Consider the following 16,833-nt stretch of genomic DNA (forward strand, 5'->3'; position numbering starts at 1 on the left):
GAATCAATAATTTTTACTTATGTATTGTGCAACTTTCATTACTATATGGATACTAATTCTCTTTTAGTCTGTTTCCACGTGTCTAAAGAGTTTTAAGTTTTATAGCAGTAGAAACACCAGTAATAGGTGAAAGCAGATGACACAGCATGGTTTCAGTAATTAATTGGTAAAGTTGTTGAGTAGAAGTGTTTGAAAGACCACGGTTTCAGTTTTTGTTTTGTTTTTTTTGTTTTTGCTAAGAAAATGGCAAGTATACATTTTATCTTAACATCCTTATTCAGGAATACTGGGTTATTTCTTATTATTTCTTTGAAGACTTGGGTAGAAGAAAATTAAGTTTTAGAAAATTAATTTTATACTTCCATTCACCACTGATAATTATTACTGTCTCTCATTCTCAGAACCCTTGCAGCGGCCTCTGTGGAACATAAGCAAAGAACCAGGTATGCCTCATCCTCCTTTATCTCAGCAGTCAGTCTTTGAGTCACCACAACTCCATCAAAACGAGGGCCTGGCAGAGAGTGATCCAGACTGTTCCACTTCCCCCATGCCCTGTCACAGGTTACACGACCACACTTTTGATTTTAGTAGGACTCGGAACATTCAAGATGGCAGTGAGGGCACATGAAACTCACTCCAGAATGAAATCTGGGCAGACTCAAATTAGTTGATTTTGTATTTACTACCTCAGAGTTTGGAAGAAACCCCAAAGTCAGCATTTGCTTTGCTCTTTGTCTACAATTACATCTGACCACATCAAGGGGGCCCAGACATTTGTTGGGGCTTATACTTGACGAAGAAAGGGTAATGGCTGACAGAAATGGGTACATCTAATAGAAAATGTGCAACACAGGAGGAGGAAGATAGAGGACAGAGTGCTGTCTTATGGTTCTACTGGGATGTGCCCAGGTGCTCATTGCCTGTTAGGGAGAGTCTCATTGCTGCTTAACACCCTGGATTGTCTCAACCTACCGAATGATCCTGAGTAAACAACGCTGTTCTATTTTGCCTTCCAAGGAACAAAAATAACTTTGGAGCCCCCCGGGAAGTGTGCCTGGGATTCTGCAGTGGTTTTAATCCTATAGTTGAGAGTGGGGCTTTGATATTCAAGGTCTTCGACAAGAATCCCAGACTTGACCAACTACTACTAGGTCGAGCGCTTTGTATTCTTGTGAATCTCTCTCTCTCTCTCTCTCTATTTTTTTTTTTTTGGTCCCTGTCGCCCAGGGATCTCACTGTATATATATGTGCATTTATAAATAATTTTCGTATTCATTGGTCATATGTGTTGCAATGTAAATATTTTTGATATGCCAAAATTATATATAATATTCAGTTATAATATTGACAGCTGCTTCTCAGACCACAGATTTTGTACAACTTGGTTTAGTGAATCCAAAGACTTTGTTTAAAGTTTTAAATACATATTTGTTAAGAAGTATAAGTATAGAAGCAGGATACCTAGTAATTGCGTACACACAAACACAATCTTGGTGTAATTAACCACTTTCTTTATGCCTAAAGATTTGTACAGCTAATCATTTGTCATCTGTTTACAAGTGCCAGGTAATATAATCTTTCAAGCATAAAAAGGCTTTTTCAAACGACTAGCAGTCTTGTCATTGTTATATGCACATAGATAAAGGAAAACTTGTTTGGGGAATATCTTCCTTCAGCAAAGTACTTAGTTGATGAGGAAACCAAAGATTGCTTTTTTTTCTGTGTGTGTGTGTGTTTGTTTTTTAAAATAATATCTCTTCTACCAATGCACAGTATGTCTTAAGAAGGGAAGACTGCTTTTGGGAGTAGAAGAACGTGCAGAAATTCTTATACTGTAAAGCTTTAGAGTGGTCCTTGTTTTGTACAAGTGATTTTTTTTTTTTTTTGCGGTACACGGGCCTCTCAACTGTTGTGTCCTCTCCTGCTGCGGAGCACAGGCTCCGGATGCGCAGGCTCAGCAGCCATGGCCCACGGGCCCAGCCGCTCCGCGGCATGTGGGACCTTCCCAGACCGGGGCACGAACCCGTGTCCCCTGCATTAGCAGGGGGACTCGCAACCACTGTGCCATCAGGGAAGCCCTGTACAAGTGATTATTTAAGCCAAAAAGTTTTCTTGAATTTCTGATAGCAAAAAGTTTTATGTAAACAAAAGACTTAGTGCTCTAAATAAAGTGTAATGGACTAAAGCTCTTCTTTCTTTCTGCTTTCAGAAAAAAAAGAAAGGCTGTTGGATTCTATCCTCTAAACTTAGTGAGGACTAGTTACATACTAGATGACTTCAACCACTTAAATGAAAATAATCTATTTCTAAGTCATTGTGCATTTCAAGGGTTTTAAACTCACATAATTTCTCAGCTCTTTGCCAGGAAGTTTAGCTGAATTTCATACTGTTTTTCAATCCTAAATTTTTCTCCCATAGGCAGCAGCACTTTTCTAGCTGTTTTATGCCATCATGCATTTGTCTTTTTCCTTTTTAAATTGTCAGCCTCTCTTCATTTTCACTTTGAACTCCTTAAGTATCACTATTTTCTTCTCCCTTCAATTTCTGATCCATCTTCTTACTTTACTAGGTTGTAGTATAATTTGTACTGGACTGACTTAGAATCACGAAACCTGATTTAGTTCCTAGCTCTGCTGCTTACTAGTTGTGTAATCAAGGGCAAGTCCCTTTACATCTCAGCCTGACTTTCTCATTTATGAAATGAGGGCATTTTACTAGATGCTTTAAAGCCCTTTCCAGCTGTAACATTCTGTGAGTCTGTGATCCCTCCTGGAATCAAGGAGGATTATCTACTCTAATAAAAAGCTGCTTTCATGAAATATTTTTTAGAGTAGAACAGGAGTGATGCTGCTTACTCTGACTTGAGCCAGATTTATTTCCTCTCTAGCAGGAGTAATGCTATAAGAAATCCTCATAAGGAGAAGAAATATTCAGCTTCTAAAACAGTGTCAGTAAACATAAAGAATCTTGAGTAGATTGAGAACCACCCATTGCCCTCCAGAACACCAGGTCTGAATGCTAGTATTACAATACACCAGAGTATCAGAATCAGTTGAGAGGTGTGCCACAACTAATTTGTAACTAGTTTGTGACTCACCTTTCTAATGTATTCAAGGTCATCTCTCTAATTATAGTACTCTGACATTCTGATGGACTTTATTTAGTGAAAAAAGTGGAGTTAGAACAAGGCTGCAAGTGAGCATCAGCTGTTACATGTGAGCGGACAAAAAACAGGCTGCAAACCAGTGCTCTAGAAAACTTAAAATACATGATTGCTGCCTCTGCTTTAGCAGTGGTCTTTCTACTGCCAGTGGTGTCAGGCTGGTCTCCCGAATAGCCAGGTTCTCTGTCAACTCGAATGGTTGAGATGTCCTCCCAGGTATTGCTAGCTTTCCTAAATAACTAAAAAACCTGCCTGAAAAACTAGTCAGGAATTGGTTTAAATGTGAATAGCCTATCCCTGGTCTTAAAAAATAGTAAATTTCATAAATTCTAATTATAGGAGTTGGAATTCCTGAAATTTTTCAGTATTGCATATGTAGAGCATATAGCAAATGCTCTACTATAAACTGGATTAGTGGCTCATCTGTGTTTCTTCCCATTAGTGTAATGTCTGCCTACCACCAGTTTAATCAAAAATGTTGCAAAAGCAAGGCAAACTAAGATGCTGAGAGAAATATTGTCCCAGTTACCACTTCATATCAGTAGGGATACATAAATTCTCTTAATTTGTTTGTGCCCCCCTTAGACTGAGTCTGTAAGTATACCTGGAAGAAGAAATAATACTGTGCTTATACTCCAAGTCTTCCTGCCACAGTCTATGCCTGACCCGTTGGCTGCCTGTCACTCAGTAGCCTCTAAAGTGCTTTCCCTAGATGTTAGTTAATCTGTAGGATAGGAAATACCAGAAACCCAGCCCAGTGTGCCATTCCCTCTAATGTGCCATCTTAGAATGCTTTAAATGTGTATTTTCTCTGTAAGGTAACTTTCATATTTAAAAACAGTTGCCTTCACATTGCCCATTGGCAGGTTGTAAAAGAAACATTAAGATGTTAAGCAACTTAGACTCTATTATCCATTTTCCTAAGAAAAGGGAGAGATGATAAAAGTCTTTAGTTACTTAAAGGGTTGTCATATGAAACAAAGATTAGATTCACTCTTTTTATTCCAGCAGACAGGGGTCATATCAGTGGGGAAGAAGTTACAGGGAGATGTAGTACACGCTTGCCAATAATTCTATATAAGCTAACACTCTAACAATTAGATTTGTCTGACAATTGGAATAATCAGCCTTTCATGGAAAAAGTATATACAGAAGCTAAATAATCATCTGTTAATAGCATTGAAGAAATTTCTGCATTGAAATCAAATATGGGGAAGATGACTTTTAGCTCTCTTTCAATTTTATCATTGGAAATCTTCAGAAGCAAGACAGGCTTAAAACTTTGTCTTTCAGAATTCTTTATATACAGTAAGTGTGGAACACTTAAAAAGATTTTTTTTTTAAACTAAAAGATTATGTTCTTTGATTGACAAAAGGAGCCAGTTTTGTGTTAATGGCTGAAAACATGAAACTCTGGGCTTATTCTTCTGAGAAAATCTATAAGGTTCCTAACCCAAATGATATGACCATAATAAAAACTTTTAAAGCCTATAATGTATTATAACCTTCCCTTTTACTCTTTAATTTTTATTCCTGTTTCTTTGTATCAGTGGGACTCCATTTGGAATGGGGTTGGAATTGTGGTGTTCAAGTTTATACCCAGTATTTTACCCGAGTGTGTTATGGCATCTTCTTATCATTTTAATATCCACAGAAATGCCAAATGGGTAATGGAGTATACGAGGTAAATTGGCTGTCATTTTATGCTACAGCCTCCATTTCTTACTTTTCTTCTTGATGCAGATTACTGAAGTAATTGTGAAACAGTTGGACCTTAGAAAGTTGAGCTAAGATTTTTAGGCAACCTGTAAGTAATGATTCATTTTTCTCTTACGTGGTCTATTTCCCAGTTCACTGTGGCAGATGTTTTTCCCTCTTCTAATTTAAAACATTTTTGTTTGGAGTACAATCTAAGCCAACATCAGTTAGCCTTAATTTTCTTCCTTCCTTCCTCCCTTCCTCCTTGTTTGTTGACAAAAATAACATGTTCTGAATTGAGATATGTTATAAGCTTCTCTTAACAAAGCAACACCTGAGAGCCCACAAATCATCTGGAGGTTTTGTGGGTAGTAAGGGGTAGGGGTGTGTGTGTGTGTGCGTGCATGCGTGGGTGAGGAGTAATGTTTGGACCTGCTCCTTCAAGGTTGTGTGTTTGAGTGTTTCTTAACAATCCTAATAATCTCCACCAATAGGTGGGGTGAAGCTTGATTTGAGCCTGTTTTCAAATGTAAGGAGTAGACTGATCTTTTGTCAACTCTGCCTTTAAAGAGAAATTGATCATCGGGGGGTCAAGTGCTCTTGGAATATCATTTGGCTACTTAAAGTGGCCACCTGATCCATTGAGAGACTACTTCTACCCTCTACTTTCCCCCTGTTCTCCCTTTTACCCCTATCAGAGGATGTCAGTCTGAGCAGCCCTGGTACTAGATGTACCTAAAGAGAGTTATAAGCCAAGTTGTTGTGTTCAGTGTGGCCATTTCCTAGTGTCTATTTATATTTTCTCACACATGAGAATGTATATTTTATAAAGCATGTGTTTGTCTACTTGTTTGTCTACTGTAATATGTCTTCAATAAAGCTAAAATACATTATGATTTTCTGGTCTTCTCTTGCCTAAAGGACAGGAATGAAATGGTTCATTTTTAAGTTTGTGATCCTTTTGAGAGGGTCTCCAAATAGCTGTGCAAGTTAAAATGGGAAAGAGTTGCCCTTCTCTAGTTCCTGCCGTGTTTAAGAGTCACACACACAGCCTCGAGCCTGCCACTGGTGCACCCTGCACTGTGAGCTGCTCCAGGCAGGCACTGTGCACTCTCTTCTTTCTCCTTCATGCTACCCACCAGGGTGCTGTACACTTGGCAGGATGAAAACAAACACACCTAACGGTTTGTTAGAAAACAAGAGCACTTTCTGCACCGAGAAGAATTTGAAGGCAGTGTTTCTAATCTGGTAAATCTTTAACAAGATATTTGAAGAATGTCAGTATTCTGGTCAGCTTCCTCACTGTACCATGTTAGCGGCTATTTCCTTTGAGTCTGTCAACTCTTTGAAGGCTGAGCTGACAATACTGACCCCATCGTCACGTGTGCTGCACTTTATTCTTTATGAGGCACATCCCACAGACATTATTTTATTTGACTCTCGCAGCACTCTTAAGATGTAGATTGGGCAGAGGATTTTAATCTCCACTTTTTGTAGTTAACAAAAGTGGCTCAGTTAGATTATCACCTACACAATGTCAAAAAGCTTTTAAAGCCCGAATTTGAATGCAGAATTTCTGACTCATATTCAGGATTTTTCCCACTGTGATACCTTCCAGTTCTGAACAGAGTATTATGTCTCCAGTCTTTATAAACATTGGAATAAAAGCCTCTGGACATTGATCACTTTCAATATGGTGAAAGTCTGGACTGGAATGTATACTGGAAGTTGATTTTTACTTTATTCCCGACTATCGTTTTCTTATTAGGTGGAATGAAGGAAAATGCCATGGTTTTATCATATTTTTTGTTTTGAAATGAGATGTACTAGGGCCCCAGTAGTAGGGTCCTGCTGAGTTATGAAAGATATTTATTTGCACTCAGCTATTTAGAAGCTTGTAACCTAGTGCTGAAGTTGTCTGTGCTGCAGGACCAGTTGCCATGGACCATTACTTTTGTAAAATATAATAAGAATGAATTTCTAGAAAAATAAAGGACACAAAATAAAAGTGTAAAGTTTTTGTTATAGATTTAACATGTAAAAGTATTCTGTCTAACTGCTGTTAAAGTTTCTAAGTGCTTATTCTGTGCTTTGTCATGGACTAGTAGCAAAGAATGGGCAGATAGGCAAGATCTGCAGACCACTTTTGGAGTAGCACTACTGCAACCATGTAGTAACACGGTTATGTGTCATGATGGGGGTTGGTCTTGCTCATTTCTGGAGGTTCCCTTTAAACTTGCTGGTTTGCAGTGGTTGAAACGGAGAACTAGGCTCCTGTCTAGAGTCTTCCCTGACTAGAAGTAACAATTACAACACCTTTCAGCTCAGCTACCTCCCCCTGGTCTAAAGCTCCTCACTTGTGTGGTAGAGTCCTTTGTAGATGCTGCTTGTGTTCCAGTCCTGTTGTCTGTCTTGACAGTGCTTTCAGGACGGACTGCCTGTGACTTTTCTTATAGGGGCAATTCTGTCACGAGATAGGCTAAGGAAAGCAGAAGTACAAGGGTGGTCATACTGGGAAGGAGATGGTTTGATGCTCTGGGGGTCTGATGTGGACTTGTGTAATCAAGGCTCTGTTGGGGATGTTCCATCTGCCACCTCTGCTGCTTTGTTCAGCCAATCAAGAAATCTTGAAATCTCTAGGAATCTCAAGTTTGGTCACTTTGTTTATTTAGTTCACAGGCCATCATCAAGGCCAGTTGCCAGAGCTCTTTGACAAAAAGAGACAAGTAGGAAGCATTAATCGCAATTATTGCCAGGAACAAATAATGAAAAATTAGCAAATACATTCTGCCTACCCCTTCCAGGTATTGTTAAGCACTTTACATACTCAGCACTTTATCTTCACAACAGTGGTTTGAGGGAGGTAGTCTTATTCCCATTTTACAGATGTTGAAACAAGCAACTTGGCCAAAATCACATAATTAGCAGGCAATAGAACCAGGAGTTGAAATTATGCTTTATGATTCCAAAGCACAGGTTCTTTCCCCATGTCAAAGAAAGGAAAAAATGTGAGCTTTCATCAAGGCCCTACTTTGTCATTTAGTCTTTGTTATGGGCTGAACTCCATGTCCCTCAAATTCCAGGCCCCTCAAATCGAAGCCCTGATCTCCGGTACCTCAGAATGTGACTGTATAAGATCATTAAAGGGAATTAAATTAAAATGAGGTCTTTAGGGTTGGCCCTAATCTAATATGACCAGTGTCATCATAAGAAGAAGGAAATTTGGGCATCAGACCTGCATATGCACAGAAGAAAGACCATGTGCGAGAAGGACACAGTGAGAAAGCAGCCATCTGCAGGCCAATGAGAGGACTCAGAAGAAATCAGAGATGCTGACACATTGACTTTGGACTTCCAGACTTCAGAACTGTGAAAAAATAAGTTTCTGTCATTTAAGCCATGCAGTCTGTGGTATTTTGTTGCAGTAGCCTGAGCAAACTAAATACAGCCTTCCAATAACCCAGACAGGTTGGCTGAATTTTCTCATAACTCAGGCTAAATGAGTTGCTTACAGTCACATGATCTGAAGCCCATAGTCTTTCACTGAGCTGCTGCTGCTTCTCTGACCCCAGTCAATGCTTTGTATACTGAAATGCACTGTAGAGAAACTGGAAATGAAACTGATGAACACACTGGCTGGCATGCTTGCAATTCTGAAGCGCCACACATCCCCAGCCACACAGCGGTTCAAACAAAAGGGACTGTAGCACTGCACGATGCTTTGCCAGAACACAAAAAACTGACACGTGTTTACAGCATAAATGATTGTAAGTTGAGTGCATCTGGGAACAAAGAAGCAAAGTATTTGGAGCATTCAAGAGTAAGTGCTTTTAAGCTTATATTTTATTCTCTCCCAAGGAGAAGCCGACTTTTTAAATCAACAAGTACAACCCCATATGTGGAATGAGTGGCTGCTCTTGAGCCATATGCCAGATCAAATGGTTTAATTGTGTGTTCCTTTTAAATGTTCCACCAAAACCTTTGTGAATTCCTCTCTCTCAAAAACATTAGGCATCCACCAGAGGGCTGACAGCAGAAGCAAGAAGAACTACAATCCTGCAGCCTGTGGAACAAAAACTACATTCACAGTAAGATAGACAAGATGAAAAGGCAGAGGGCTATGGACCAGATCAAGGAACAAGATAAAACCCCAGAAAAACAACTAAATGAAGTGGAGATAGGCAACCTTCAAGAAAAAGAATTCAGAATAATGATAGTAAACATGATCCAGGACCTCGGAAAAAGAATGGAGGCAAAGATCGAGAAGGTGCAAGAAATGTTTAACAAAGACCTAGAAGAATTAAAGAACAAACAAACAGAGATGAACAATACAATAACTGAAATGAAAGATACACTAGAAGGAATCAATAGCAGAATAACTGAGGCAGAAGAACAGATAAGTGACCTGGAGTAGGAGCACCTCAATACATAAGGCCATTGCTAACAGCTCTAAAGGAGGAAATCAACAGTAACACGATAATAGTGGGGGACTTTAACACCTCACTTACACCAATGGGCAGATCATCCAAACAGAAAAATTAATAAGGAAACAGAAGCTTTAAATGACACAATAGACCAGATAGATTTAATTGATACTTAGAAGACCTTCCATCCAAAAAGAACAGATTACACTTTCTTCTCAAGTGTGCACAGAAAATTCTCTAGGATAGATCACATCTTGGGTCACAAATCGAGCCTCAGTAAATTTAAGACAATTGAAATCATATCAAGCATCTTTTCTGACCACAACGCTATGAGATTAGAAATCAATTACAGGGAAAAAAATGAAAAGAACACAAACACATGGAGGCTAAACAATACGTTACTAAATAACCAAGAGATCACTGAAGAAATCAAAGAGGAAATCAAAAAATACTTAGAAACAAATGACAATGAAAACACGATGATTGAAAACCTATGGGATGCAGCAAAGGCAGTTCTAAGAGGGAAGTTTATAGCAATACAAGCTTACCTCAAGAAACAAGCAAAATCTCAATCTAATGTTACACCTAAGGGAACTTGAGAAAGAAGAACAAACAAAACCCAAAGTTAGCAGAAGGAAAGAAGTCATAAAGACACTGCAGAAATACAAAGCATCCTAAGAGACTACTATAAGCAACTCTATGCCTATAAAATGGACAACCTAGAAGAAATGGACAAATTCTTAGAAAAGTGTACCCTTCCAAGACTGAACCAGGAAGAAATAGAAAATATGAACAGACCAATCACAAGTAATGAAAGTGAAACTGTGATTAAAAACCTTCCAACAAACAAAAGTCCAGGACCAGGTGGCTTCACAGGTGAATTCTATCAAACATTTAGAGAAGAACTAACACCCATCCTTCTCAAACTCTTCCAAAAAATTGCAGAGGAAGGAAAACTCCCAGACTTATTCTCTGAGGCCACCGTCACCCTGATACCAAATCAGACAAAGATACTACAAAAAAATAAAATTACAGACCAATATCACTGATGAATTTAGATGCAAAAATCCTCAACAAAATACTAGCAAACAGAATCCAACAACACATTAAAAGGATCAAAGTGGGATTTATCTCAGGGATGCAAACATTCTTCAGTATATGCAAATCAATGTGATACACCATATTAACAAATTGAAGACTGAAAACCATATGATCATCTCAATAGATGCAGAAAAAGCTTTTGACAAAATTCAACCCCAAGAGAAAGTATTTGCAAACGAATCAAGGGACAAAGGATTAATCTCCAAAATATATAAATAGTCATGCAGCTCAGTATTAAAGAAACAAACAACCCAATCCAAAAATGGGCAGAAGACCTAAATAGACATTTCTCCAAAGAGGACATACAGATGGCCAAGAAGCACACGAAAAGCTGCTCAACATCACTAATTATTAGAGAAATGCAAATCAAAACTGCAAAGAGGTATCACCTCACACCAGTTAGAATGGGCATCATCAGAAAATCTACAAACCACAAATGCTGGAGAGAGTGTGGAGAAAAGGGAACCCTCTTGCACTGTTGGTGGGAATGTAAATTGATACAGCCACTATGGAGAACAGTATGGACGTTCCTTAAAAAACTAAAAATAGAATTACCATATGATCCAGCAATCCCACTACCGGGCATATACCCAGAGAAAACCATAATTCAAAAAGACCCATGCACCCCAATGTTTATTGCAGCACTATTTACAATAGCCAGGTCACGGAAGCAACCTAAATGCCCATCAACAGACGAATGGATAAAGAAGATATGGTACATATATACAATGGAATATTACTCAGCCATATATAGGAATGAAATTGGGTCTTTTGTAGAAATGTGGATGGACCTAGAGACTGTCATACTGAGTTAAGTAAAGCTGAAAGAGAAAAACAAATATCGTATATTAATGCATATATGTGGAACCTAGAAAATGATACAGATGAACCTGTTTGTAGGGCAGAAATTGAGACACATATGTAGAGAACAAACTTATGGACACCAAGGGGGGAAAGTGGCAGGGGGTGGGGGTGGTATTGTGATGCATTTGGAGAGTGGGATTGACATGTCTACACTGATGTATATAAAATGGATAACTAATAAGAACCTGCTCTATAAAAAAATAAATATTATAAAAAATACAAAAAACAAAAACAATAGGCATGTGGTTAAAGTCAGCAGTGATAGAGGGTAGCTTGAATTATTATTCTTCTGGGCAAGTTCCAGAGACAGATGCACGAGTATATGTTCCATGCCACAAATAGCTAGTGCAGAGAAGAAATACAGTTGTCATCAAACAGTGAATTATTGCTGCTTCCACGGCCCTGTTCTTTATACAAGTAACCTGGGGCTGGTTCAGGGACCACACCAATGAGCTCTTACTGAAAAAAGAACTTAAGATTCAAGTGTGTAAATGTTCATTGCAGCTCTATTTACAATAACCAGGACATGGAAGCAACCTAAGTGTCCATCGACAGATGAATGGATAAAGAAGATGTGGCACATATATACAATGGAATATTACTCAGCTGTAAAAAGAAACGAAATTGAGTTATCTGTAGTGAGGTGGATGGACCTAGAGTCTGTCATACAGAGTGAAGCAAGTCAGAAAGAGAAAAACAAAAATCTGTATGCTAACACACATATATATGGAATCTAAAAAAAAAAAAAAAAAAGGTTCTGAAGAACCTAGTGGCAAGACAGGAATAAAGACACAGACGTAGAGGATGGACTTGAGGACACGGGGAGGGGGAAGGGTAAGCTGGGACAAAGTGAGAGAGTGGCATGGACATATATACACTACCAAATGTAAAATAGCTAGTGGGAAGCAGCCGCATGGCACAGGGAGATCAGCTCGGTGCTTTGTGACCACCTAGAGGGGTGGGAGGGAGACGCAAGAGGGAGGGGATATGGGGATATATATTTATATGTATAGCTGATTCACTTTGTTATACACCAGAAACTGACACAACATTGTAAAGCAATTATACTCCAATAAAGATGTTAAAAAACATGCAAGTGTGTAATGTTGAGAACTTTTGACTTTTGGAGAAGCACAAAATCACAATAAGTTCCAGATTTGGGGAAAAAGCAATGCATCATGTTGGCAGGAGTTTGGCATCCTGGGCCCCACTCCTCCAGAGCACCAGTTTTCTCTGACACCTTAGTCACCTGTCTTACCTCTGAGTATGTACCATTTCCTGAAGGCCCTTTGAGCTGGAAAGACTTTAATACCCAGTGAGGCAAGTAGTTTGAAAACTACCTCCTTGTCTTCCCCTGTTGAATGTCTTGGTGTTTCTTCCTTTGGGCAGTCTTAATTTAGAGAAGGCCCTAAGAACTGGCTGGGTATATTTCTTCTCTCCAGGAAAGGGATTCTATACAGAGAAATTCCAATTTACAGAGATAGCTGGTTCATTTTCCCCAGAAGTCCTTCATTGTGTCTAATTCAAGTTCTAGCATATGTAAGATCTGTTAGTGAAATGGTTCCTGGGGGTAGTGAAAGAATTTAAGAATGGCATAGAATTTCTTCTGTAGCTCTTGAAGGCAGAGTGGGCTTTTAGAATACCTTTGGTTTAAAAAGCAAGCCTGTTTTCTTTCTGTCCCCACTAAACCTCCGGTCCTGAATGTTTTCTTCCGTATCGATCATCCTACTCTTCCCCCACCCATCCAGTAAGAAAGTTTGGGCAGAAGAAGCAAGAAACTAAGCTCCTAAGTCCCGCATCTGCCATCCATGGTGGAAATGCCCTCTTTCAAGCTAGGCCGTGTCTGTGGTTTTCTGTAGAGACAGCTGACTAGTATATGAGGATTCCCTATGAACAGCCAAAATTTGAGTTTCCCTGGGCCCTGCACTTACTATGTGGTTTTTAAGTCACTGATTTGGACTTTGATGTAGAACAGAGCTGTTCCAATCCTACCTTCACCTCTTACAAGTTGTAAAAGCTTAAGCCAGTTCCTTGTACCTCGTTCTCCTTTTCTGTAAAGTGGAAAGAATCATGCCTATCTTATACGGTTGTTGGGAGGAGCTAATGCATTTAAAGTTCTAAGCACGATGCCCAGCACAGCTCAACAAACTCTCACTATTGGCTATTGTTATGGGCACTCAGAAAGGAGCCCTCCTCTCCGCTCCCTTCCCCTCTTCTCCATTCTATTCCCCTCCCCTTCCCATCCCATCCCATCCCATCCCATCCTATCCCATCCCATCCCATCTGGAACAGCTCAAGATGGGGAGTGTCCCCAAAGAGTCATTTCAGGGGTATCCCTGGAGATTCGGTTTCCTAGCTGGATTTTATTTAGAAACAAGATACAATCTCCTGAAACTGATTAAATGAAAAGTGCCTTCAGCTAGGAACCAGTTAGACTGGGATTCTGATCAGCTCTGCCACTCAGAGCTGTGATCTTGGGAAGTCGCTTAACTGCTGGGTCTTGATATCATCTGCCAAAAGGGCATTTGGACTGTCATCAGATGCTCTCAGAGGTCCCTTCCAGCTCTGAAATACTGTAATTTTTCTGGGTGAAGAGACCATCCTCACCACTGTCCCTATTGTGCCTTTGTTTCTTCCAATTTTTGTTTAGTTGTTGTTCTTCTCTCTCCCAGGAGGAAACTCACTTTATCAGAGAATAATAATTACAACACTTGCATGGGATTTTTTAGGGGACAAAGAGCCTGTCTAGCTTCAATGAAAGGAATGAAGTGGGAAACAAAATCAAAAGAAGTCTTTTTGTTTAATTGAGAAACATTGAGCCTCCCAGAAAGCGTATTGTGTGAACTGACCTCCAGTGAGCATTATTTCTGAATGAGGGTCATCCCTGGTCTACAAATTCCACCTTAAAGTGTAGTCCTAATGCCTGTGTAAGAATTCTTGCAACAATCTGTGGCAAACTGAATTGTTTTTCAGAATATTCTCTTCAGTACTTAATACATTGACTTCATGCCAAGAGAGATGGTGACCTTGGGAAAACTGGAAGCAGAGCCCTTGAGTTCAAACCTTGGCTACTTCACTTACAGGAAAATTACTCACCTTCTTTTAGCCTCCATTTCTTTCTCTGCAAGGCAGCAATGATAATAATACTCATCTCAGGATCTCACATCGAGATTGCTGTGAACACCAAGCGGAATTGTTTCTACCGGGGAGAAGCAAATTTCAGTTTTAGTAAATCTAACCTACTTGAGAGTATAGGTGAAGGAAATGACAACTTCACTTCCTCTGGGCTCTTTGGCCAGTCAGTGGACTGCAGTTTATCCCTGAGAAACAGCTGTAGCTTTTTAATGGATTCTAGTTTTCCCCAGGTTCCTCAGGGTTTACCCTGAGTTTGAATTGTCCTTGGTGGGAAGAGGGACCAGCAGCTGCTTGCAGGCAAAGATGTGTTGTCACCCCTGTGGATATTCCAGGGATACTGCACATAGTGCCATCTTTAAGCAGCATAAACTAGGACGCTTTGATGGACAATGAGACCTTGAATATTTTATGTATCTTGTTTTCCAATTATACTTGAGTTCAGTAAGCTCAGTAGTAGGAAACTAAATTGCAGGTCTGGCAAAAGATTGAAGAGAAAAACCTAAAGTAAGAGGGTTTAAAAAAAAATCCTTGCTCAGTTTGAGAGCTTCGGTTTACTTTTCTTGATATTTTTCTGCTACCATCTGGCTTGGATTTTCTTCAGGCAAAAATAACTCTGTGCTGATTTTGAAGTATTGGCTTATCTTTGATGCCTTTGTAGACTCACCCAGCTACTTCTGAATAAATGGCCCACGATAAATGTGTGTTCATGCTCAGTGTAGGTTAGCTGATTCCAGAAATGTAAGCAGAATCAGCAAAGTCTCCCCAAGAGGAGGACTTATCCACTGAAAAACAATTTTCCCAAGCTAGCCAGAGAGTCTGAACTTCAGGGTAGGAGAGGAGGAGCAGGTGGTTGGGGTCTGGGCTGCAGGGCGAACTGGAGGGTTTTCTTGGCGTGTTTGCTCTTCGGGTCTAGAATTTACAGTATGTGAGAAACAGTGACATTCTCACACTGGTCCCTAGCCATGGAGGAAACCCTGTCCGGTGAGAAGCTGAGACATTTCAGCTCCTGACTCAGCAGACGACAGGGGGCCTGGTGAAGGGACTGATGGGCTTCTCTTACTGGTCCTCTGCCGTTTTCTTGCCTTTTAGTCCTTTTAACATCTCTTTTCCGCATTTCGCCCTGCAGAGGCAAATTTTGAAACGTACCTACCCAGTCGTTTGAGCTAGAGCTGGCCTCTAGGTGGCGCTTCAGCACAGAGAATGGCAGTGGCTGGCGTCACCACGGGCCAACATTTCTCAGGGATATTCATTATATAAGGCGATTCATGGGAATCGGGCTCCTCGGGTTGCACAAGAGAGGGGAGACCTGGCCTTTGTCACGTTCAGGCTACAACCTTGGAGAGATCACGGGTGGCAGGGGTCCGCAAAAGCGCCTAGCTCCCAGCAGAATCACACAGGTTTAGGTTCCTGCCACGCAGAGCACAGAGTAGCTTGGCCTGGGCAGCAAGGTTTGGGCTTGGCCGGCTGGGAGAGTGAGCCCAGGGCTTCAGGCTTTGTCCCCTCACATCCAGGGGGCCTTGCCCAGTCTCCCAGACCCAGACGGAGCACTTAGCTTGGTCAGCTGCCTGCGCAAGTTCTCCAGACATGGCAGACAGTTCCTGGGTTATGGCCTTCCCCTCCTCCCCGCATACCTCATTCTCACCCTCTGCTGTTTACAAAGCACTTTCCCCTGTGTGATCTCATTTGCTATTCCCAGACTCCCAGGGAGGAGGGACAGGGTGGGGCCGTCCCTTGGTTTCCAGAGCCTTGAGAGGACACAAGGCATCATTGTAAGGACCCTTTTCCCTGTCTGTCTCTACCAGCAAATAGTGAGTTCCTTGGGGGCAACTACTGAATTCAACTTAGTGGTTTCAGGGTTTAGCAGTGGTGCTTGGCACAGAGAGGCGCTCAGAATTGTTTAATGAATGAAAAAACATCTACAGATGAAGAAACCAAATCAAGGGACAGTACGTGGTAGAGTCCAGTCTAGAGGTTAGGGCTTCAGGCTTCTAGGACCAGTGACATTGCTGCAGTGGGTACTAATTACATCATATTTTTTTTCCAGTCAAAAATATGGATTGCTATTACAGGGACCCATGCAGATCTGTCTCCACGTCTGGCATTCAAGAACATGAACATTGTAAGCTGGGTCAGGCACTGGGGCCCCAGTCTGCTATCTGTCAAGGGGACACCAGGAGATGTGGGTGGGTCTGGGGGAGTGGCTGGCCTTTGTGAGGACTTCCTTAAAAGTAGGAGGGCATGTTAGGCACTCTGAGCTTCTCATCTACCAAAACCCTTCTGTCGGGAATTCCCTGGTGGTCCAGTGGTTAGGCCTCCACGCTCTCACTGCCAAGGGCCAGGATTCAATCCCTGGTTGGGGAACCAAGAGCCCACAAGGCACACAGTGTGCCCAAAAAAACAAAACAAAACAAAAAAGCCCTTCTGTCTTTGATAGACTATCTTGGGATC

At 40.7% G+C, this 16,833-nt stretch overlaps 1 protein-coding gene across 2 annotated transcripts in view; it reads left to right on the forward strand.

Moving 5' to 3' along the window:
• LRIG2 (leucine rich repeats and immunoglobulin like domains 2) overlaps window positions 1-16,833 on the forward strand; it is a 100,506-nt gene that overhangs the window by 61,078 nt on the left and 22,595 nt on the right. Inside the window, exon 18 of one of the 2 annotated variants that reach the window (XM_024764810.1) lies at window positions 402-443. In XM_024764810.1, coding sequence (XP_024620578.1) covers window positions 402-443 — 42 coding nt within the window. Of the gene's footprint in view, window positions 1-401; window positions 1,934-16,833 lie in introns of those variants that run through there. The other variant, XM_024764809.1, reaches the window with a different exon arrangement.

The sequence above is a fragment of the Neophocaena asiaeorientalis genome, unplaced genomic scaffold (assembly GCF_003031525.2).
Source record: "Neophocaena asiaeorientalis asiaeorientalis breed wild unplaced genomic scaffold, Neophocaena_asiaeorientalis_V1.1 scaffold62, whole genome shotgun sequence".
Taxonomy (NCBI): domain Eukaryota; kingdom Metazoa; phylum Chordata; class Mammalia; order Artiodactyla; family Phocoenidae; genus Neophocaena; species Neophocaena asiaeorientalis.